Source organism: Colossoma macropomum, unplaced genomic scaffold (genome assembly GCF_904425465.1).
Source record: "Colossoma macropomum unplaced genomic scaffold, Colossoma_macropomum, whole genome shotgun sequence".
Lineage (NCBI taxonomy): Eukaryota > Metazoa > Chordata > Actinopteri > Characiformes > Serrasalmidae > Colossoma > Colossoma macropomum.
The window spans coordinates 31,748,358-31,773,585 of NW_023494787.1; the positions used below are offsets into that span (position 1 = coordinate 31,748,358).

The 25,228-nt window shown below is 37.9% G+C and overlaps 1 protein-coding gene across 1 annotated transcript; it reads left to right on the forward strand.

The window, feature by feature from the left end:
- The first annotated feature begins 1,314 nt into the window (after positions 1-1,314).
- Positions 1,315-24,964, forward strand: jazf1a (JAZF zinc finger 1a). The gene is made up of 5 exons (XM_036566951.1): positions 1,315-1,429; positions 15,232-15,304; positions 17,575-17,771; positions 19,406-19,575; positions 21,480-24,964. The coding sequence occupies exons 1-5, from the start codon at positions 1,315-1,317 to the stop codon at positions 21,624-21,626; spliced, it is 702 nt and encodes a 233-aa protein (XP_036422844.1). The 3' UTR covers positions 21,627-24,964.
- The last annotated feature ends 264 nt before the right edge of the window (positions 24,965-25,228 follow it).

The window sequence follows — 25,228 nt, forward strand, 5'->3', positions numbered from 1 at the left end:
TTTGACAATGTCATTGCCTGCTGTATAGGTATTGTATTACATACTGAAAATGTATTGTAGTGTTCAGTATTAAAACTACTTTGTATATCTAATATTTAAGACCCCTCCCTCCAACCTTTAATCTTTACTGACTTTGGTGCAGTTAAAATCTTAAAACAGATTAGACCCCACCCTTATAAGGTTATCCCCTGACTTGCCTCACAAATGTACTGGAGCATAAGTGAAAACATTATCAAAATACTCAGAGAAGTACAAAATCCATCCAAATGTTATGTAAGTACATACAACTCGGTAAGCGTAATGAATTGACCTGTGGAAAAAACAAAGCAGTTGTTGTTAGCACCTAGAACATGTTTTACGCAGCATGTTATAAAACAGACAGGAAGGAATCACTGGAAAATCTGTATCTAGCACATTCAGTTCATCTGGACAGAAGTTATGGTTCAACTGTGATAGTTTTCTGTAGGCTTACTTCTGCAAAGAGCCTGCGCCATTGTCATCTCAATGAGGTGTTAAATGGATCAATGAAAAGATAGTGACCTCATGCTGTGCTTTTCCCCTTTTGAACTGGATGGTGGAGGCAGATGTCTAGGCCTTGTCTGGGCTGTGATCTGTGAACATTACCTGGCCGTTGATGTAAGTGTTCCTACTGACGCCCCACTGTCTCTGCTGTACTGAAACTGGAGCAAATAAAATATCTCTTCAGTTTTATGTGCCAAAACATCTAAGCTAATCTTCACAGGCCTTATTAAAAAGTTCTTTTTGTGATTAAAAGACTTATCGAGTGTTTGAGAATATATACTCGTATTTGGCCTAGTTTGACAAAATTCTTCTAAATACATGTCGAGAAGTTACCCAAACGTTAACAAGCCAATCTTTTCTCTTCACTCTATTTGTCAGATGCACATACAAATTTTATTATATTCACAGGAGTTCTCCTTGCCTATGTCTATAGCCAACTCCATAAACTCCGACCCTTGTCTAAACTACAATATCCAAATCTACAGATAAAAAACACACAAATCCTGTAAAATGTACATCACTTTTCTTCACATTGTACACGTTTTCTGCACCAGTCATAGTCCTTGAAGTAAAGGGACATTATGCTACATGTTAAATCGTGCTACACAGGTGACCGGCTTACCCTGTCGAGCCGCTCGGTCCCTCCTCCTCCCCTCCTCCTTTCCTCCTCCTCCTCCTCCTCCTCTCCTCCTCCCGCTGCTCCAGCTGCTCCGGGCCGCCGGCTCTGCTCGCCCCTCCCGCTCTCCTTTCCTCCGCTCCTGCCTGCCAGCTCCCCTCCACTCGGCCCCCACCATGACGGGCGTCGCGGCGGCCTCCTTCTTCTCCAACGCGTGTCGCTTCGGCGGCTGCGGGCTGCACTTCGAGTCCCTAGCCGAGCTCATCGTGCACATCGAGGACAACCACATCGGTGAGCCGCCGCCGCGTTCAGCCTTTAGCCGGCGCGCTAGCTAGCGGAGGTTTGGTTTGGGGTTTGGGAGGGGGGAGAGGAAGGCTAAAGCGTTTCCGTTTCGCTCTGTTGGCGAGGTGGGGCGATCTGAAACCTCGGACACGAACACACCGCTACACAGACCGGCTGTACTGAGAAACACTTTCTCCCAGATTGAGCTTCGGCTCCGGCCTGAGTGTGTGCAGGTTCGCCGGCGCTGCAGGCCTGCGCTGTGATTATTAGCTCTCGCCTCACAGCTTTGTTTAGTCTAGCCCTGTGTGTGTGAGAGTGTGTGTGTGTGAGTGTGTATTGGAGGTGCGTGTCGCCAGCGTTCATAACAGACTCTCACATTCACAGTGTGTCAGTCCCTGGAGGAAGATTAAGCAGTATATTCGTCTGTAGCTGAGTTCTTTTTGAACGAGGTTTACAGGTTTATATGCTGCTTTTGATGGAGACTGAGGTTATCTAGGCTTAGTACTTCTGGCAAAACTCAAATAGACAGAAACCAGCTGTGCTGCTGCAGGATTTCTGACAGCTATCGTTGCATTATATGTTCTCAGTAACTTACCCTGTTACCAGAGCTAATATGAAGTTACAGCGATATCATGTATTAAATTGAATATAATAATGTGCTTTTGAAATGTTTTTTGTGCAAATTACTGCAGCTGTGCAAATTTGTTCTGCTTTGATTTAGTTATGCTTATATATATATATATATATATATATATATAGATATATAGATATATATATATATATATATATATATGCAAAATTTTGGGTCCCCTGGTCACACTTCTGCATAATTTCTGTTTACTTGCTGAATTTAATATATTTGGAAAAAATAAAACATGAAATAAGCCTGTGCAAAAATGATGGCACATTTTGTATTTTACATTTAAGTTTTTCCAATATGTTAAAGCAAATAAATAGAAAATTTGGACTAACATTAGAAAAAACATACCAGTTAGGGGATGAACTTATTTTTACTTAGAGGACCAATTGCATGCAAATTGACTAAAGGTGTTCAAACGTTTGCAGTATGAGTGTATATGTGGCTCTGTGCAAACATTCTTGCATTCCTGCATTTATCAGAGTATCAAAGTACTAATGTATATGCTAGTAACAACCATGTAGTTGTGTATAGTTTGTAAATATGTGTGTGTCAGCAGTGCAGCTCTATGTTGTATGTCATCTTGAGGGGAAGGATTGCTGTTTCCATGGCAACTGACTGTCACACAGAGGTGATGAAAGGCTGTGATTGGTTGGATTGTGTAAACCTGGGCAGAAGGTGCCTGTTTTACAATGGAACCCTGCTGCCACTATCGTAACACTGGCACATGAAAAAGAGAAGAAGACAAAATGATCTCAGGTCTTTGTTAAGTTTCAGCTAGACTGTAGCCTGTTTTGCATGTCTGTCACCTTTGACATTTTGTGCATCAGCTGCTCTGATTTCCTCAGGGGGCCACAGATTGGACCTTTAGGGTCAGGAAGCTGACCTCTGGGCATCAAACACAATGCCCTGTGTCTTCGTGGATCAATAATACCCTGTCGATATTTAGGCAGTAATAGAAGTAGTAATTACATTGTAGAAATTGCAGTTTATTACAAACTCAGAAATTGAAATGTAAGATTCTTGTCTCTTGTTTTCTTCTAAAAGCATAGCAAAAATGAGTACTGAAAGCTTTGAGAGGTGTTTGTTTTGGTCCACCAGGTGCAGTGATGTGTAACAGACTATGTGAGATTGTAGGCTGTGATTTGATTTGCAGCATTTAAAATATAACATAAAAGCTATTTTTTCTCCAAACTAAGTATATGTATATGACATTGCACTGGATAAGTATTAGTTATGCCAGTTGTAAACTTGAGCAGCCCATAGAGCAGGGCAATATGACAATATTTATTGTTATCGAGATAAATTACGTCACAGTATGCTTTTCTGAGAATATTGTGGATATCAGCACTTAAAACCACTTACCAACTGCTTGTTTGATTACAAAGAGAGCATAATTAGTCCTGTTTAACTGGATTTATTGCAGCATAATATGTAAACTGTTGAATACAAATAATTGAATTAATAATTTTTGATAGTATTTTTAGAATGTGGGCTTACTTTTTCTGTTCTAACTTATCAGATGTCACAAAAAATAAATATTATGGCGTATTATGTGTTATAATAAAAAAACTATAGGAATATGACATTTTGCCATGTTGCCCACATCCAGCAGAACACATAAGGTTTATTTTGCCTTTTTTTTGAAGAATTTCCCTCTTTGCTCTTTCCTGGATCAGCCCCATGCGAAACTCAGTGCAAGACCAAGTTTTAAACATGCATTTGTGATGACTTGAGGGCCAGGCCAGTTGAAGCTTTTGCAAGTTTCAGAAACCACTATGTGACCTATTTTAATTTCCTTACCCATAGTTTTTCCAAACATCTTAATCTTATCTCTGCTTTGTATTCAGAGTGAGTCATTAAGACATTTTAATAGCTGTTATTCTCTTCAAACAGAACTTTTTAGCAGTGTAGGACAGTTGCACATATGCACCTTGCTAAACTTGAAGCTTACTCAAAGCTGAAGCGACTCTGCCTCCTTGTGGCAAAGAGCTGGCTTTTGCCTCAGCTTGTGGACGCTGGTTAGCTGTAATGTCTGCCATTGACAATGCTTAACAGCATCATTTAATCAAAAGTTACTACATCAATTGCTTCTGCAGCAGGAAAATTGAACTTTGAGTGGCCTCTCTTTTAAGATGCAGAGGTATTAGTTATCTTAAACTGTTATGTTTATTATGCAGCACTTTTCAGTTCCTACATGTTTCTGGGCCTTAAGTTGTGTATTAGTAAGAGAAATGCATGCTCAGTAGGTTCAGCCTGGGTGAACATTCCACAGTTTGGCTTTGAAAAACTCTACAGTCACTTTAGTAAACTTCAGAATTCATCCTGCTCCTTCCAGCAGCACTCATCAATAAAGACGAGTGAATCTTTTCCTCTGACAGCCATATATGCCCATGGCACCATGTTTCATAAAGGAAGTGGATATGCTTAGGATCAGCAGTTCCTTCTTACTCCGCAGTTTTCTTATCCTGTTAGTCTGGTGAAGATTAATCTTTGTCTTGTCTGTCCAGAAGACTTTGTTCCAGAACTCTACTGGCTTTTTTTTAACCTTTACCTGGCCTTTCAGTTCTTGTTGCTTATCAGTGGATTGCATCTTGTAACCATGCTGGTGTGTTCTTCTCTTTATGGCAGGCTTTGTTAAATCTGTGCAAACATTGTGGATTAGGGGTGGGAAATACACCATATGGACAAAAGTATGTAAGCAGGACACCTACACATTACTCCTGCAGGAGCTTTCATGATATCATATTCTAAATCCATAGGTATTAGTATGGAGTTGGTCCCCTTTTGCAGCTATAACAGCTTCTACTCTTCTGGGAAGCTTTCTACAAGATTTTGGAGTGTGTCTGTGGGAATGTTTGCCCATTCATCAGGAAGAGCATTTGTGAGGTCAGACACTGATGTTGGATGAGAGAGCTTGGCTCACAATGTCTGTTCTAGTTCATCCCAAAGATGTTAGATGGGGTTGAAGTCAGGACTATGGGGGCCTGTCAAGTTCTTCTACAGCACTTCTAAGATTTCCCTTCACTGGAACTAAGGGTCCTAGTCCAACCCCTGAAAAACAACCCCATAGCATTATCCCTCCTTCACCAAACTTTACAGTTGCCACAATGAAGTCAGGCAGGTAATGTTCTCCTGGCATTTGCCAAACCCAGACTCGTCCTTCAGGCTGCCAGATAGAGAAGCATGATTCATCACTCCATAGAATACGTTTCCACTGCTCCATAGTCCAGTGGTGGTATGCTTTACACCACTCCATCTGACACTTGGCATTGTGCTTGGTGTAAGGCTTGCATACAGCCGTTCGGCCGTGGAAAACCTGCCATGAAGCTTCTGGTGCACAGTTTTTGTGCTGATGTTAATGCCAGAGGGGGTTTGAAACTCAGTTATGGAGTAAGCAGAGCATAAGGAACTTTTATGCACTATGCTCCTCAGCACTTGGCGACCCTGCTCTGTAACTTTACGTTGTCTGACACTTGGCTGAGTGCTGTGGTTCCTAAACGCTTCCACTTTTCAATAATACCACTCCTGCTTGTGGAATATCTACTAGGGAAGAAATTTTGCAAACTGACTTGTTGCAACAGTGGCATCCTATTACAGTACTTTAGAATGACCTATTCTTTCACAAATGTTTGTAAAGGCAGACGGCATGGCTAGGTGCTTGATTTTACGCAATGGGACTGAATGACACACTTGAGTCTAATTAGTTCTGTACAATTGGATTTGGTACAGTATGTAAATTGTAAAATAAATAGGACAGTATTGATCATTATTTTTATTGAGTCTGGTTTATTTACAGCCAAAATGGCCAATGGCTGATTTTTATTAGCCTTTTTCGTAATCTGAAGCTAAGGTAAATGAACATCTGAGTCACACTAGCACATTTTCAGTGCATTCAGTGCAAAAATTTCCATTTTAAATCAACAAGCAACAGCTTTCAAATACAGTGTGATTGCAGTTTAAGTTATTTACGACATAAAACGTGGATCTGAGAAAATAAAAACAATTAATTGTCAATTTTATATTTTAGTATATTATTTATATATTTTATTTTAAAGTATTTAAATGTGGTGCTACTCGTTCTTTTTTGTTATCAAACCTCAGAAAACGAAACTGTAGTAGTATTGTGATATTGTATATTTTATCATATTGCCCACCTCTATTCTGGAAAGTATTGTTTGGCCATCCAGTACTGTGGCCTCTCCTGGTCTGCAAAGTGTTCTGTGCTATTGCTAACATCGCCAGTGTATTCTTTGGTGCTTAACAATGTACTTTGACATTTGACACCAAGGGCCTGTTTCCCAGATCCAGATTAAGCCTAAACCTAGAGTAAATTGAATTTTCAGTAGTGATTCACCATTGGCACTACAATTTAGACCAAAACTAGGCTTGATCCATGTCCAAGAACGCAGCTCGTGAAGTTTCTTGCCTTACTGTGGAGATACCGCAGTAACTATCTCCAGATGCAAAAGCCACATGTAGAACTCGAGGCCCCTTCTTAGCTTTTCTGTGCTCGAACTAATGATGCAACAGCACACAGCTGGCCAAGAAACAGCAGAGCAGTCGATTGTCAAGTAGTTGTATGTATATGTGTGTGTCTGTGTCTGGCTTTGTCCAACTGTTTTCAACTGGTTGCCTCACTGTTTGTCTAAGGAGAGAGGAATGTTGGATGATGTCATGCTTTCCTCCTATCTTTCAGTACACGGCTTCAGGTACTCTTGCCAGTGTTTTCCAGTGCGTGTGCGCACTTGTAAGTGTGTGTATAGAAAAAGGAGATGTACAAACATGCCCACGGCAAAATCAAGAGAGTTTGCTCCAGGTTATTGTTGCTGCAGTGTACGGGTAACAGATGACATCATAAAAACAGACAACAGTGGCGCAGCACAAACATTTCACATTATGTATTCAGAACGTTATTGTTCTCTTAGACATCTGGGCTCTCAGTACTATTAAGCTGCCTTGCTCACCATGGCCTAAATGGACAGTTTGTACAAGCAGACAATATTTGAACAAAAGTAATTTACAAAAAATGGACAGTTGCACACTATGCTGTGTTTACGTGTTGATATTGGAAAAATGATCTTACCATCATCATCATCATCATCATCGTTAACCGCTTAGTCCAGATAGGGTCGCGGTAGCAGTTGGGAGAGCAGAGAATCCCAGGTGACCCTGTCCCCCGCAACTTCCTCCAGCTCATTCCCGGGGACCCCAAGCCGCTCCCAAGCCAACTTGGAGATATAATCCCTCCAGCGGGTCCTAGGACGACCCCGGGGTCTTATTCCGGTAGGCCGTGCCTGGTACACCCCCACCGGGAGGCGTCCCGGGGGCATCTGGATCAGATGCCCGAACCACCTCAGCTTATGATGATCTTACCGTGCCTCATAATTTGCGACAGTAGGCAACTGAAGATGTTTAAACTTCGTCATGGTGATAGCGTTAAGGCGTTGACGTAATGACTATCAGTCCTTTGTAGTTCTTTGAACACATATAAATGTTTCTAAAGACACCTAATGTGTTTTCATCATTGTTCAAGTTTTGTTGTACGTAGCTAGGTATACTTGGACTTTAGCTGCGTCCTTGCTTCTGAAATTAACATACAGTTAATTCCACTGCTGCTCTGCATGTAACATTCTGTTGACTGTTTGCTGTCGTCTGTCTGTTGACATGATGTAAACGCAGCACAGTGTTAACTAGCTATATGATTTTATGATAGGAGCGTAACAGCAAACGCTAGCTAACTAAGATAGCTAGCATGTTGATCTATGAATATTCATAATGTACCCAGAGTCATAAAATGGCCATTGATGTATTAAAATTGTGCATAAAATTGCATTTCTATACTTTCATGACAAATAACACTATGGGCCAGTTTCATGGACATTAAACCTAGACTAGGGACTAAAGTGCACTGTCAATGTCATTGATACATAAAGTATGTAGAGTTACACACCTGGACATTCGATCAATGGCTTGATCAGTGGATTGATATTGATATTGCTAAATTCAGTGGATTGGCTATGTTCACAATGCAGTCTAAGGTAGATATTGCGTTGAATTGCTGCCTAGTGACTAGTCACACCCATTCTTTGTACGCAAATGTTTTATTGGATAAAAAGAAGCAGTTGAACCCTCATAAGAAATGCTTGGACATTTCGTGTTCAGGAATAGAATTATTTTTTTCTTGGAGAGGCAACCTGGACAATCCAGGGAAATCCTGGAATGGTGGCAACCCCTAGCTGTATGATTCTGCCTCAGTGTAAGATCAGTTTGGCCAAAATAAGATGCCATCTGGTGTTTTGTAAGCTGTCTAAGAACTGAGACAGTCTTCACGGAGAGGTCAGTAGTGAACAAGGTGGACCACATGCACTGCACACATTTATATTGTCCCTGTTTGGCCACACCTTGCTTATTAATTGTCTTATGAGTTGAAGTAGGTGTTCTAGAGCAGGGAAAATTTGTAAGAGTCAGCAACGACCATCAGCATATAATTCAACTTCACTCATATGTTGTATTATTCTTAGAGGCCACTAGAGGTCAGGCTTGTCCAGAAATGTGTGGTTTCAGCTTGTGAGACAGTTCAGATCTATTTCCCATGCATGATGTTGGCACTTTTGGTTGTTAGCTTGGAGTTGAAGAAAAAACTTTGCAATAATAGGCACGTTAGACGTGTTTTGTAGTACTTCTGTAAAATGTGAGTGAATATGTTATGTATAGCAATGTTGAAATGTGAAAAATAATGTTATTGTAATGAATCCATATAATATTTCAGCCAGTTTTTGAATAGTTTTAAAGTTAGCTATGCTATTTATGTGTGTGTGTGTCTGTGTGAGAGTGAGAGGCTTATAGAGAGTCACATTAAATGACTTGTCGGACCTTTTATGAGCCAATTAGTGAGATCCAGTGGAAAATCCCTCATACCAGCCTGCACAGTCCCACCCCATCCTTTTGTGTGTGTGTGCGGGTGTGTATTTATCTCTTTGTGGAGACTAACTAGCCCCAGGCTTTTCTGAAAATGTGAACATTTTGGGGACATGACGGAAAAAGATTACCTTTTAGTTACTGAGCTTTGGGTTACAGTTGGGTTTAGATGTATGCTTAGATAGTTATTCAGAAGTCCATGTAAATACCCCCACGAAGATAGTAATACAGAGTCATATGGGTGTGTGTGGGTTTATCTGTCTGTGCTTCCTGCGTGAGTGTTCACGCCGTCTTGTTGGCATGTGTGTGTTCCTTGTGTGTCTTTGCAGGTATCCTGCCGCTTCCGCGAGGAGTGTTGTGTACTGCTGAGCTCTGGAAAATATAATTACAGCCTCGTTTAGTGCTCTCTCTCTCCATCCCCTCCTCTTCTCTTCCCCTCCGCCCCCTTCCCTCCATCCGGAGACCTGCTGATCTCAAACACATTTAAACGCTCGCCTGCTTTTTAATTAGCCATCTGGAAAACAAGCATGGCATTCCTGCTTCCCCATACCATGCCAGGCTCCTTCACGCTCACACACACACATACAATCTGAGAGGAGGCCTGTACACAGCCTCTGAAAATCAAAAACAATCATAAAGTCATGGAAGACATGCTTTTTCATATATGTTTTTATCTAAAATCACCACAAGGTGGCACACTTGTACTTCCATAGCTCATAGTAAAGCCTGAAACCCTTTTCACTTTGGATTGGGGCTGACACCATTGCTCGGTTAAACTCAGTTTAATACTCTCAAAATATTATCAAAATTAAGTGTGGCATTGCAGTTGCATTCTGTCAGTTTTTAATCACTTAACTTAAGAAAAAGTGAATATTGTGCCAGTTCTTGTGTTATTTTGTGTTATATTTCTTCCACTCCTTACCATGTACCATCTTATTTTGGACAAATTGACCATTCAGTATGTACTTAGTCAATAAGGCAATCCCACAATGTAATACTTAGGACGATATAAGAGACATTTTGGTATCAGCAGATATTTGTTTAAAATGCATAGGAATTGGATGGATGTTTTTGGGCTACTGCTCAAAAATATTCTGCATTTTATTCATTTACTGCATTTGTAACCCTACAAAAATACCTGGTATGTTTCTCTTCAATGTGAATCCAGTAAAAAAAATCCAATCCTGTTATTGCCTGAAAACATTGTATGATATGATGTTGTTAGCTGTGTATTTCTTCTTATGGGGTGCTAAAGTGTTTGAGTAGTTTTTGAGGTCAAGGCTTCTTTGTTCATCTTTTTTCTGACAAAATATTTTGGAATTTTTTAACAGCTGTGCATGGCTTGCTATTGTTCATTTAGGTACATTTTTATTGTGTGGCCTTTTTAAAAAGCTCTTTAAAACAATTGTTACTTTACCCGGTTGCTGATATAGTCGTCGTTGGTAGCCGTGCTCTGCAGTGCCATTGTCACTCTTTCCCTCAGTCTTCCTGAGGAAGTTAGAAGTGAGCTAAATGTACCTGATTCCAAATCAGCCTTTAATCCCCCACTGCAGTATAATGCTCAGTGAAGTTTGATAGGAGGTAAAATTAATGACAGGGTCGGAATATAGAGCGAGTTTATAGGAGAGGTTCGTTCAGCGTCCCCACCGAGTCCAGAGTGTTATTAGACCTACATAAACAGATCACAGGGGTTTAATGTAGTTCATGGCTCATTAAAACACAATATCATCACCATAGGACAGTTTTAGAGAGCAGTACTCTTGCAAAATATGCAGCACAATGATGGTGGCTGATTTTAGTTAGCATAAAATTGAATTGAGTGTGTATATAACGGCTAGTGTTAAGTGAGTGTGTGTATGTTGTGTGCTGCCTTTCCTGCAGGAGGAACTTGTGTGCCTGTGTTTTGTAAGAGAAGGGAAATCATAAAATTTGGAGAACGTTAAATGTGCCCCCTGCACCGCTCTGCACCTGGTACATGTAATTACACTTCTAGATCCCTGCAAATACACCACACACTCCGCACTGAGGGCTACATATGCGCTGTTTCCTCTTGACCAACATACAGGGCCACCAAACTACTGAATTCTAAAGAAAACTACTTTTCAGCTGCAGCAGTATGTCTTTCAAAATTGCTATTCAGTAATAAATAATTCAACATTCAACAACTGTTGAAGACATTAGTTTATTAGTGGCCTGGTTTCAGTGAAGATTTTCAGTCCCATTTATCAAGGATTTTCCCTAAATATGTGACGATAACATGTTGACATGTTGTGACACTCTGTGTTAGTATTCAGATGTTGAGAATCTTTAAAAAGGAACATAAAATCCTAGCTTGAAATGAGTGACCCCTTTAAATAGCCAGGCTTAGTTCAGACTTTTATTACACTTCGGTAACCTAAAGGGCTCATATCGTACATTTCTCTTACATTTTGTATGTACCCCTTGAGGTTGCACTTATAATGTTAGTGGTGTTTTATGTACTAAAAATCTCAATTCATTTGTTCATGACCTTTTTAAATCCTCTCTTAATCCCTTAAAACACACAGGCTATTTTTGTTACTGTGCCTTTAAGACTGATGTACGTTAATGAGTTTTGATTGGCTGCTCTGTATGGCCTCATTTAAAAAAGCCTCCAGACTGGAACCTCTTTCTACACTTCCTATAACCTCAGTGTGAGAGGGTGGAGCTAAACTGCTGTAGGCTTAATAGGTGTATGTGTGTAATTGTGACATCACAGAAACAGTAAATTCTAAACAGGCCAGGCAGCCTAATTTCTGTATATGTACTGTGTGGAAGGGGAAGTGAAGTTTTTAAATTTTTACCAATGTTTAGATATTACATCAAACAAATAGAAGATGCAAAGGAACTATTTTAGTTTTAAAAAATAAATTACATTCATTAATTACTAAAACCTTTATAATAATCCACATAATATTTCAGTTGTTTTTGAATGGGTTTGAAGTTATTTCTGCGTATGTGTACATCACATTATTGTTTTATAGTAACCCCTTATATATATATATATATATATATATATATATATATATATATATACATATATATATATACATATATATACACATATATATATATATATATATATATATATATATATATATAGAGTGAGAGAGAGAGAGAGAGAGAGAGATTGGTTTATTTTATTTTTTATTTGATTTTATTCAGCTATTTTACTCAGCAGTTTAGCTCAAGCAATTTAATAAACGTGGTTACATTTTATTATAAAAAAAAGAAGAAATGGAAAGTAATTTGAATAATGACTTTGATTGATATATGTGAAACTTTTTTGGGTGTGTGAAATTATTATACAACATATAAAAAAATTTCAGGTTTCATTTGATTTCACTTGTTGCTTTACATATTATAACTGGTACACTATTTAAAAAATGTTAAATGTCAATGTAAGTTAATGGAACATAAATAATCAACTCATTATTTGAAGTTCAAATGACTCAAAATTTCAAGGCAGTCTGGACGATAACTTTAAAAATCCCAAAATGTTTTTAACAGTCTAGTTTGACTTGCACTTAAAGTGTAGCATGAACTTAATTGACAAAGAACTCAGGACGCTGGACTTAACTCAGATAGACCTCTTTCATTCACATGCTCACTGTTAAGGAACGACACTGCTTAAGCTCTGCAGAATTAACCAGGCTTATTACGTCCTAGGGAACTTATTTCATAATTACGTGGAAACTATGTGTAACTGTATCACTGTGAGGATTGGAAGCCTGGACCCCTTATAGGTGTGAAAAATAGAAGCCTGGACCCGTCAGCAGCTCCTGGCTATTTAAGCTGTTAAACAGAGCGTAATTAAGTGTTCTTACTCATAAGCAATCACTTGTACTCTGTGGTTGAATTGTAAAACAAGTTCAGGTGAGATGGTGGGTTAAAACAATGGAGGATAAACAAATATGGTCCAGGACCTTTCCTAATACTACAAAACTGGACTTTTCACTTCTGTAAGAATTTGCATAATAACATAAATCCTAAGGAGATGGAAGTGTGAGATGGGACTTCTACAAGGGGGGGCAATTTTATCTTTTTTGGCAGGGGAGGTGGCATCCCCCTACGCCCCCCACCTAAAATTGAGCCCTGCTCAGGTCTCCAAACCAAATAATTAAAGTGAAACCTTGATGAAGACCACCTGAGTGGGACCACCTGAGAGACAGACATCTGTCTGTGTGTGTGTGTGTGACTCTTGGAATTACAAGGTGAGAAAATCTTAATTGCTTCAGTGCAGTGGTTCAAAAGAATGCTCTGTGAATGATAATCTTGAGCTCAGTTAAAACAATCAGTGGTATTTTTGTTGAATACGTCTGATTAAAAAAATGGACAGCTGTTTTGTTTTGTAACCCAGCTGAGTATTTTCTATTGAATTTAGAGGTGCAGGCAAATCGGAGGTGCATGAAATGATAATATGTGTTGGGATATAGTGTAAAATAAGTAAGACTAATAAAGTTAATGTATAGCATGGAGAGTAATGAACATGGTGGAACATTCTGAACATGGCAGAGTGATTCAGACTGCTTCGAGTAATACCTCACCCCAACATATGGGATCCATTATACACTCTGCCTATTATACACAAATAGAAACTGACACACACACAATACAAACCATTCGTACATTCACTCAGGGAGCCTCTTGGTCTGTTTTTCACTTCTTTTCTCTCCTTTTGTGGCATTTTCTGAACTAAATATAAATATATGTAAAATGTGTCTGATTTCCACTCTACACTTTCCAGCCACTGTGATAACCATCTGTGATGCAATGAATTTACAAGTTTTAAATGTGATATTACATCAACACAGTTTTGTCTTTTGGTTACATTTTCAAATAATTGTGTTGATGTATTTTATTCAGGTGGAAATTATGTACACATTCGGCTCAAGAACATTCATTGCATGACTTTTTCAGTGAGCCTGTGCTGTCTGCCTTTTGGATACCCACACACATATAAAGTACTGTGCAAAAGTCAGAGAACCTTCATTTACTTACTATCCAGTCAAAAGAGCCGCTATGTTTGTTATTCATAGAAAAAGCAGAAAACATACATTTAAGAAAAATGTGTGTTTTATTAGAGAAAATTAAATAAAACAGCTAAACATATAGTATTAAATGTATCCAGCCTTTTGCCAGTCAGTTTTTCAAAGAAATCTGCGGGGTTATTCTTCCACAGCTCCAAAGTTCAGTCTTAGAAGCTGGTTGTGTTTTCTGCTTTTCACGAGCCGAGTAATGTCAAACACATTCAGTGGTGTTGAGGTCTGGTCACTGGGGTGGTCAGTTCATTGTTCTGAGAACACCAGCAGCTTCTTTGTTTCATTTGTGAATGTTCTTTTTTATAAAGCTTCTTGACAGCTAGAAATCCTTTCAGACACATAGTGTTGAGTTGTCTTCTCACAGTGGAATGATGGACAGAAACACCTGTGGATTTTTTCAGATCTGAAACAACAGTGGAGCTTGATTTTCTCCTCTCTCTCTCAAAGATCTCAAAGAAGTACTGTTTATCTGATGATGACAGTTTTGGTGGTCTACCAAGTCTTGCATGGTAGTTAGGCGTCACATTTTCTCTGTATCTTTAATATTTTTTTGAGATCCAGTTTTGGAAACTCTTGTTTGTTGTCTAACATTTTTATTTGACATTCCGTTCTTTATGCAAGGGGTGTATCTTAGATCTATCCTCCTTACAAATAACTTCCAAAAACATGCATAGCTTGTAATTAATTAAATAGCTGAGGGTAGTCTCTAAGTTCTAATCAGCACTGTACACACAAAGATACATAAAGTGTGGAGCACTGCAGAATTATGAATTTGATATGAACTTCCACAGGCTGCCACGTGAGGGCAATCACAGCACACAAATTGTACTGAGAGAAACAAATGGAAGCGCACATACACACACACACACACACACACACACTTTTACTTGGCTGAGGATCTTTTGAAGTTTTGCCTGGTTTGCCTCAGGCAGTGGAAGCTGCCTGCTGTCTCAAGCAGTGTGGAAAAAGTGCGTGAGATTGTGTGTGTGTGTGTGTTTGTGTGATGAGGGGGGCACACTTCTGTGACTAAACTTACAGTAAGATCTGTCTAAGCAGATTAGTTTTTAAAGAAACAGTTCATTTTTTCATACTTTAATGTGGCATATTTCTGTGTGTATTATTAAATTCTATTGTCGCGTCAGTAAATGGATCTTTTCTGAATTCTTTCTTCTCCTCTGTCCTCATTTTGGCAGACACAGACCCAAGGGTGCTGGAGAAACAGGAGCTGCAGCAGCCCACGTATGTTGCCCTGAGCTACATTAACAGGTGAGTGAGTGCATATGTATACAAGTTAATGATTATGTGTTCACGTTTTTCTCTTTGAAGAAAGTATGACGTGTACACAGTGATTAGGAAGAGAGTGTTTATAAACCTTACAGGAGTGGTTCTGTTTGAAATGCTAATGTAAGTAGCAGTGGATAATAGCTGATAGCTGGTATTAACAGGCTTGTATTCATTACTAGCAGGGGTGTAAATGAATATTTCAAATTTATGATTACATTATTGTGGTGTAATTCACAATAATTAAAAGTACACTGAATACACTAATGTGACTGTAGAAACTGTTTACACTGCTTTTTAGGTTTGAAAATAGAATTTTATTTTGTCCATAAAATGAGTGCCTACGTGTAATTATTAAGTAATTACGTGCAATTATTCCCGTATGAAAAGGAAATATTTTTCCATATTCTTTTCAAAATAATTGTCAAATTTGTAATGTATCTCCATATATGGTCAACGTATGTGGAAATACATTAAACAATATGTGGAAATGGAAACTGTCACATGTTCCTTTCACGTATGTGCATATATTTCAATATATTGACATATGTGTACATATAGTGGGATATTTCTAAGCCTTCAAAAATTGCTCAGTTATATTTGGCACATATATTTTAAACATCACAAATTGCACATATATTGTGGATATATGTTTTAATATGAGCAAATATATGTACATATATTAGTAACCTTAGCATTTTGCAATGTGGGTGAAAAATTCCTTTAAGGAGACCAGACCCATATATGTGAGTGTGACTGCTGAACAGCTGAAGAGCTGCTAGCTGGCCCCATGAACAAACTACTCCCAAAGCCGTCAACATATGCATGAAATATCACCAAAATGTTTACACAAAGCAGACTGATTTATATCCACATAATATGCCATTAGTCAAAATATCCATCATGCATTAGAATAAAGACACACTAGTCCAAGACCAATTAAAACAGTTCACAATTAAAACAATTCAATTAAAACAGCCATTGAATACAAGTTATTCATATTTCTGAGGAAATTAAATGTAAGGTAATCCACTTACATAAGGAAGGAGAAAGTCAAAAGAAAATAAGGGAAAAAAAACAGGAGTTTCCAAAACTGGAGTTCCAAAAGTTTTTTTTCCAAACATCTTTTGCCAAAAGTTTGGGTAATAATCTCTTGAGAACTTGTAAACACTTTTTTTGTAACAGTTAACACAAATTTCATTAAAAAACTAGCCTTATGTTGTCATGGAGAAAGCTCTGCCCCTCAAAACTTCACTTACTGTAATTAAACACAGATAACAAACACTTTTAACAAAGGCCTTACTGCTTTGTTGATTTTCATTAGTGTTTTGTTGATAATCATTAGTGTTTATGTATTTGATATACTTGAGTGAGTTTTAAAAGCAGTGTTTCATTATGAGCAGAGTTAAAATGCTTTTGCCAGAAAAAGATGCATTTTGGTGAATGTAGTTCGATTTTTGGAAAGATTTGACGTGTTAAAAATTAGATGATTTCAAACAGTGTGTTTTAACAGTTGTGAAAAACTGCAGAGGATACAGAGAAATACAGGATACAGGATAAGAACTGTAAAAGACCTGGTCGACCACCAAAACTGTCTCAGATAAACAGTACTTCAAGTTTTCATCTTAGAGAGAGAGGAGAAAATCAAGCTTCACTCTTGCTCCATATATGAAAAAATCCACATCCTTCCACTGTAAGAAGACAACTCAACACTATGAGTCTGATGTGTAGCTGACAAGAACCACACTGAGAAAAGGAAATAGATAAAGCTGAAATAGATAAAGCTGTTCCCAGAACAATGGACTGACCACCCCAGAGTCCAGACCTCAAAATCACTGATGTGTTTGGATTACTTGTGAGAAGCAGAAAATGCAGTAAACTTCTAAGACTGAACTTTGGAGGTGTGGAAAATATCCCTGCAGATTTCTTTGAAAACCTGAAAGCAAGCCTTTTTGGTGGTATATAGGACTCTTTTCAGAAAGGTTCTATATAAAACCATTTACAGCATATTGTCCATCAATCCAATTTTCATCATGCAAAGAACACTTTAATCATGCAAAAGGTTCTTTGAGTGTTCATGGTTCTATATAGAACCATTTTCTTTACTAAAGAACCCTTGAAGAACCCTGTTTTTTAAGAGTGTGTATATTATGTAAGACAGTATAGGTAGTACATAGTGATGAATTTATTTTCTAAAGCTGTATGTTTATTTTTTGTATGTTTCTATGTGTGTGTGTGTTTGTGTGTGTGTGTAGATTTATGACTGAAGCAGCTCGCAGGGAGCAGGAGAATCAGAAGAAGAAAGTCCAGCCTAAACTTGCACTGTCAGTCACTGGAGGCGTGTCCCGAAACAACACTTCAACCCCTCCTCGTCATAGCAACGGCAGTCTTACTCCGCCTGTGACCCCGCCCATCACCCCATCATCCTCATTCCGCAGCAGCACACCCACAGGTAACAGCAATGTGTGCGTTCTTACTTATACATATAGTGGGGTCCAAAAGTCTTAGACTACTGATGAAAATGCATCTATTTTGCATTCTTTTCTAATTTAATACAAAGATTTTCATTACAAATTATACTATTATAGCAAACACGTTATGGTGAAAAGTAGAAACTTTGAAATTTTAACATGAATTTCAGAATTTCTTGATATTCACGTCCCTCTTTTGCTGAGAAAGCAGGCACTCAAACTGGCGTGAACTCCACAAGTTTGTGCAAAAGCCTTTGATGAGTAGGTCAAATCCTCTTGAGAGTTGTCTGAACATAAGCTTTAATAGGGTAAATAAGACTAAAAAATCTGACCTCTATGTATAAAGGCCTTAACATGGTCAATGTCATGAATTTGCTTAAATTTGAATAGCGACCTACAAAAATAGTTCAGAATCTTGAACGGATATTTTTCATTTTACCTATCATAATTTTTGTTTGTTTTTAATTTTCTAGAAACTTTCTGTTGTTCATTTCCAGGTATAAATGAAAAAAAAAAGATTCTCAGTGTGGTCTCAGACCTTTGGACCCACTATATATTAGTATTGTAAACACAGAGAGCATAGTCTTGTTAGATACCTTTGATATACAGTTGCCAAAAAATGTGATTGTGAACATGTGAATATGCAGTTAGAGTTAACTGGTATGAATGGCTAACAAACCCCTGTGACTAGCAGACACTATAATTGGCTACATTTTTGATGTGGCCGAATCACACTGGGGCTGTCAATGTAAGACTCTTTGCTCGTAACCAAGATTGTTAGGTATCTTTTTTACAGTGAATATGTATAGCAAGTAACTGACAAAAAAAAGCTGGCTAAAAATGGTCATAGTGATGCTATTTTTTTTATCCTCTAACACTGTAATGTAGCCTAAACCCTGGTCTGTAAAACCAACATTTTGTTTGGAATGATGCTAAGACTTCTTTGGTTACAATCAGTGGTTATTTTCTCTGTGGTTATATTCTAAAGTAGTTTCTTGCCCAGAAATACAATCATATGCAAAAGTTTGGGTGCCCTGGTCAAATTACGTTTAGTTGATTTTTAAGTGAAACTAAGTTCACACATCCTCTACAGAAAACACACTTCTGCAGATTTTAATGCACAGTTACTGCTTATTTGCTGAATTTTTCATATTAGAGTGAAATGAAACATAAAATGTGGTCTGTGCAAAAGTTATTTTATATTTTATGTTTTATTTTTTTCCAAAGAGTTCAACTCAGTACATAAATAGAAAGTGTGCACTAACATTTGCAGAAAAAAGGCTTTATTCTTGTATATCTGTTAACATATTTTCGCTAAGAAAATCAGCCACGGATGATACGACTGTATATTTGTAGCTTTTATCAACAGCACTTTCATAATTTCAGACATATAATACATGTAACATATGGTAAGGTATTCAAGACTTGGAAAAAAGATAGAGACAATAGAAAAAGAATAAAATACATGTTATATATATATTATATATAATACATATTATATAATAAAATACATAGATTATATAATACATACCTATATGGAGCACAGCAGCTGCACTTTATGGATAGAAATGCTCCAAAATTACTTACAATAAAATTTTTTGTAACTTCCACACAGGCAGTGAGTGCGATGAAGAGGAGGTGGAGTATGAAGACTCAGACAGTGATGAGTCGTGGACTACAGAGAGTGCCATCAGCTCAGAGTCTATCCTCAGCTCCATGTGCATGAATGGAGGAGATGAGAAGCCCTTCGCCTGTCCAGTGCCAGGCTGCAAGAAGAGATACAAGGTAGACATGCAAAAGACACATGCACTGCAAATGTTCTGTTAAGTGATATAATTTAGGTTTATTATTATGTTATTAATCTTAAGACTTTTCAGTATTCCGTAAATACTATGAATTATTTGGTAACCATGCAGTGTGGGCAAAATACAAGCCCTTAGGGTTTTAACCTTGGCTTGAAAGTTCACCCTGTTTTATTTTTATATGCAAGTTCATGTGAACTCTGTGTTCACTAGATGAAAATAATGTTATAGTATTATTGAAGGCTTATAGGCTTATTTTGTCTAGTCGTATCACTATAACAAAATGTACTGCCTTTGAAATGAAAAAAAAAATCTTTTTTAGAATTTGAAGTTTGAGCAAATAAGACAATAGCTTATTTATTTATAACTTATTTATATATTTATAATTAAGACAATTAGCTGACGATTGTCTCATATATATATATATATATATATATATATATATGCAATTCATGATTTAATTGTTTTATTGATTGTTTACAACTGCTTAAAATACAAATCTAAAGTGGGCAAACTAGCTGATTAGCCTAACTTTACGTAATAGCTTATGTAATAGCTAACACTGTTGGTACTGTCGACTCAATACTGCACACACAACAATCACACAGAGGTCTACAGTTACACAGAACTATGTGTAGAGTTAAGCAAAGCTACATGTTCTTCACAAGAGTGAAAATATAAGGAAAAACACTCATTTTATTACATGCTAATAACATTAGAATAAGCCTCATAGCTAATAACTTAACTCAGTGCTGCCCTCTGTATGTTAGTACACTAAGAAGTTAGAACTTTGTTTTCGTAAGCCCCATAATGTTTCAAAGAACTCATTTACTAACTAATTCTACTTCTTTCCTTTATTTAAATTTATTGGCCTTAACCTAACACACCCAGTATGACACTGAAATCTAATAAATGTGCAAAATGATAGCAGCCAGCTTAAATAATTGAGATGGCCATAAATGATTGAGATTAGACGACTGTTATTATTGTGACAGGTGATTAATTATTTTAATCGTTTGACAGCCATAGAAGGTATATAAGGTATGGCAAAATCTACTCATTTCCTTTAATAACACTTTCTGAGGTTGTTATCTCATTTATTTTCATAAATAAAGTACATGATTTAACAAGTCAGACATTTTGTAGGTTTTTTGTGTAAATACAGTTCTACCTACTGTTTTGAGCAAGCAAACATATGAACAGGACTATACTTGACACTTAAGTCCTCCTATTGTTACTTAATAATAATTTAATAATGGGCCTTTACTGTACTTTATTCTGAATGTGTGCTCAAAACTATCACAGTTCCTGCAACAACAAAGGCAGCATTGTGCTTCTTTTACGTGATAGGAAACATGATAGCAAACATAACGCTTCCACAAAGTATAAGCATAAACACTTTGCATAATTAAAGATTGAAGATGTAAACAAAGTCATGCAGAGTGGTTTGATGCCAAATGCTTCTTTCTAGAGAAGCTTACCCAGTTACAATCGTTAACAATGGTGATAGGAACCAGATGTCGAAAGTGTTTAGTGCCTCTAAAAGCTACATCACAGAAAGCTGTTACACAAAATGCTTATTAATACACCGCCTGATGCCTGATGACATTGTTCTACGATAGTTTTGAGGTACAATTTTGGCCTAAAGGGTACATTTTTAAATCCATCCATGGTGGAGAGGTACACACAGGGTGTTGTGAGGCAAAATAGTCCCCAAAGAGTCACCATTTCATATACACCCCCTCTGAATGACTTTCTTTTCATTACCATCTTTATACAGAAAATCACACTTTAAAGGGGACAAAGCTAAAGTCTCTGAATGTGTGTTAGGTAGGATAGGGTAACCTTGGAGTAAATATTTTGTTCTCTTGTCTGATTTTGTTTCAGAATGTGAATGGTATAAAGTATCACGCCAAGAATGGACACAGGACGCAGATTCGCGTGAGAAAGCCCTTCAAGTGCCGTTGTGGGAAAAGCTACAAAACCTCTCAAGGCCTTAGACACCATACCATCAACTTCCATCCCCCACTGTGATAACCACACACACACCCCAGACTTTACACCTACCATTTTGAAACACATCTTAAACATTCACCCACAAGCTGTGGGATAAAAGTCTTGCTTTTCTGTCTTTTTAAACTGTTATTTTTGTCTGCGTTTATATATTTGTACATTTTTTGCACAATCCATTTCTATCATTCCTCTATATTACACAAGTCAGTAAAAATAGAAGAAAGAAATTACTCATAGGATTGGGACACAACGACACTGAATTGCTTTTAGGGACCTTTTTTTTATCCTCTTTCAATTTAAAACTATAAATGCAGTAGTACCGCTCAAAAAAAAAGATGCAAAAGAGAATTTCTTGTTCTTGATAAGTTTCTATTTTTATTTACTTCCGGTAAAGCACAGCTAAGTAGAGACACATATATGTACATAAAATCTATAAAGAAGCATTTAGCATATATTAGTAGCTATACTTAATATCCAAACTTTATATCATTTATTTTACACGATATATTTTAACACATATGGATATTTTTATTTCTATAGATATATATTACTCATTTGTATGTCTATTTTTTCATTTTCATACTTTCTTTTTCATTGTTTGTTTCTGTCTTGTTTGTAAAGAGTCTGAATGGGAAAGGCATTGATCTCAGGTCACAATACTGCCGCCATTTTTACAGACAATTAAGTACAAACAAGACACAAGGAATATTTATACAGCACTACAGCACCCGGCTCATTTGTAGAATGTTCCATGAAGAAAATAATCACAAACTGAATGATGGAAAAGAGGAGAAAGGGGGTGAAGGTGTTTTTTTTGTTTTCTCTTGCTAACCTACCATTGCCAGCAGCGATAAAGTGCCAAGTTAGTCTTTCCTTTCCCTTCTCACATTTGAATTAAAAAAAGAGCTCTGGGTGTCTGGAGGAATTCAAAAGGAGCAGATGTAACTCTAAAGTGCAGTTTGCAGTATTGTGTCGCCAGTGTGTGAATATATATGAGTGTGTATGAGTGTCTGCCTTTTTACATATCGTGATTGTCATCGAAATTGATATTTGTACATTGTTTTTTTTTTTCTGTTTGAGTAAACATCTGTTGCCCTCCGCTTGCCTTTTATCACGGGGCACAGCTTGCTAGCATGGACTGCCTGCCTAGCTGTTCTGCAGTATCTCCGCTTGTAGCCTTACTATGATGATATTATTTGTTGTCTGAAGTATTATACTGTTCCAATGTTACGTTTCTAACGTGGTTTCTAGTGTTGCAATCTGTAGTGCCATAGATGCAGTCTGTAGGCAGCATTGCCTGAACATATTTTCTCTAGAACAGCTAAGAGCTTCAGACCTTTTGCTGTTGCTCAGTTTAGCATGCTACGTATGGTTTACAATAGAAGTTTGTTTTTATGCCTAATTTTCTGCCTAAGGTTAAAGGACTAAAGAACAAGCGTTGTACCCTTTTTATTTGTTTTTTACTGTTACCACTGTGAAAACAATTGTCAGAACGCTAAGACAGAGTAGGAATGGGCAACATATCACAACACTTGATATCAGCCACGTTTACATGCAGCCTAATAATCCGTTAATAATCTGACTAATAGCCCAATCGGAATAGAATACGTCCATGTGTACACCTCAATCGGAATAGACTAGTTAGATTGAAGCAATTCGGAATACAGTTTCTATCCGATTGAACGAGGTGGGTAATCCTGTAGATAATCCGTTGAATAGAAGAATAATAGCCATGTAAACGCCTGTATCCAAATACATTCCCAATCGGAACGTGTAGGTCCGTTCTGCGCATGTGCGTTCGCGTCACAGACCACTGTACACTGTAGTCGTGGTGTCATTCTGTAGTCGGCGCCATGCTCTTATGTCCATATTAGGAACTCCGGTTCTAAGCTCCATTGTGAACATTCTTCTCTCGAATACCACTGGATCCTCTGAATTACGAGGTCGTTAAAGAGTTGAAATATGAATATTGCTACATGTGAGCTAAAGCTACTGCGCACTGAATTCGCGTCATTAGACTGACAGCCTCCTTAATCAGGCTTTGTCAGTGTACATTTCCATGTACAGACTGAAGGCAGATGAAAAGAAGTCAGAACAAAATCAGCAGGTTTCCCTGCAGTTCTCTGTTCTTCATCTGATGCTCAGTGAAACACGATAGATCTTTACTTTTAGCTTGATTTGAAAAGATCTACAAACGTATCTGCACTCAGGCTAATCCAGTACAGACTCAGCTTAATATCACTGCTCACCCCTGATAAACTGATTTAGGCTCTCAGAATATCCTAATTATTGTTTTAATGCTGGTAACATTTTTCTTAGGACATTCGCCAGTCCTTATTTCGAATTTTTCCGTTCCACCTTAAATGGTGCAGCAGTCACGTTCTGAAGCTGACTTCAGCTTCATGGAGGGTTGAAAGGGACAATATGAGGAGGTTTCTCTATTTCTGCTTAACAGCTGAGTAACATTAACTTATTTTTGCAGTTTCACCGAACTAACAGGTCAGTATTTTGTCTCGTTTGCGCATGTTTGTGATAGCTAGTCAGAACAGCTGCACCATTTAAGGTGGAACGGGAATATTCAAACAAGAAGCTGCGAAAAAAGAAGCCAAATTCAGCCTCGCAGTTTTAACACGGGTAGTATTTTCGATAAGGAGTTTTAGCCTTTCAAAATATCCCACCTAGACGTTTTATTTACGGGTATACCTGTAAACATGCGCTATGGTAGAAGATTTTGATAAGGTAACACAACACGCCAGAGCACCGCCACAGCCCGCCTTAGTTTCTTGAAGCTTAGTGACATCAAATTGATGCGCAGTAGCTTTAGCTCGCTTACAGCAATATTAGTATTATAGCTCTTTACGATCTCGTAATTCAGAGGATCCAGTGATATTCGGGAGAAAAATGTACACAGGACAAAACGTATCGAGTTCTGAACATTTTTATTTAACACAGGGTGCGATAGAGGCGATTTTTCGAAAACCCTATTCATTCTGGCTTAGAGAAATAGAGCTTAGACCCGGAGTTCCTAATATGGGCATAACGAGGACTACAGAATGACGCACGACTACAGTGCTCTATAGCGAAAGCAGAGCCGGCTTATGAGGAGCCTGGCCACTTCCTATTCCCCCCGTTATATCAAAAACAGGACTGCTAAATAGCAGAGAGCGCCTGCGAGTGAGTCCTCAATGAATGGGAGTAAATAGCGCTCAACGGCTAAAAACGAAATGTTAAAATAGTTTCTAATCACTTACCCAGAACGTTTCTTTAATTTTAGAAAATAGAAGGATGTATTGCACTAAAAAAAAACAAAGAAATCCTACCTGTATATTTCCTTTTTTCTACAGCAAACGGGTTTTGGGCAGCAGGAGGCGGGCATTACTGCTAGAGCGTGATGATTGATTGGCGAGTGACGTCTTCCTCTCGCCGTTTCTTTAATAAGTACACGTGAAGTACATTTTCTGAGTCTGTCAAAATTTTAAAGTACTTAAAAACAAAAGCGCGCCAACTGAAAAGTCGTCTCACTCTGACTGGACTCACGTGATGCTCGCTGTCATGGTAACGTGTATACTAAGTGGTACTCCACGCATGCGCGTCATTTTGGATCTGATTACTTGCAGTGCGCA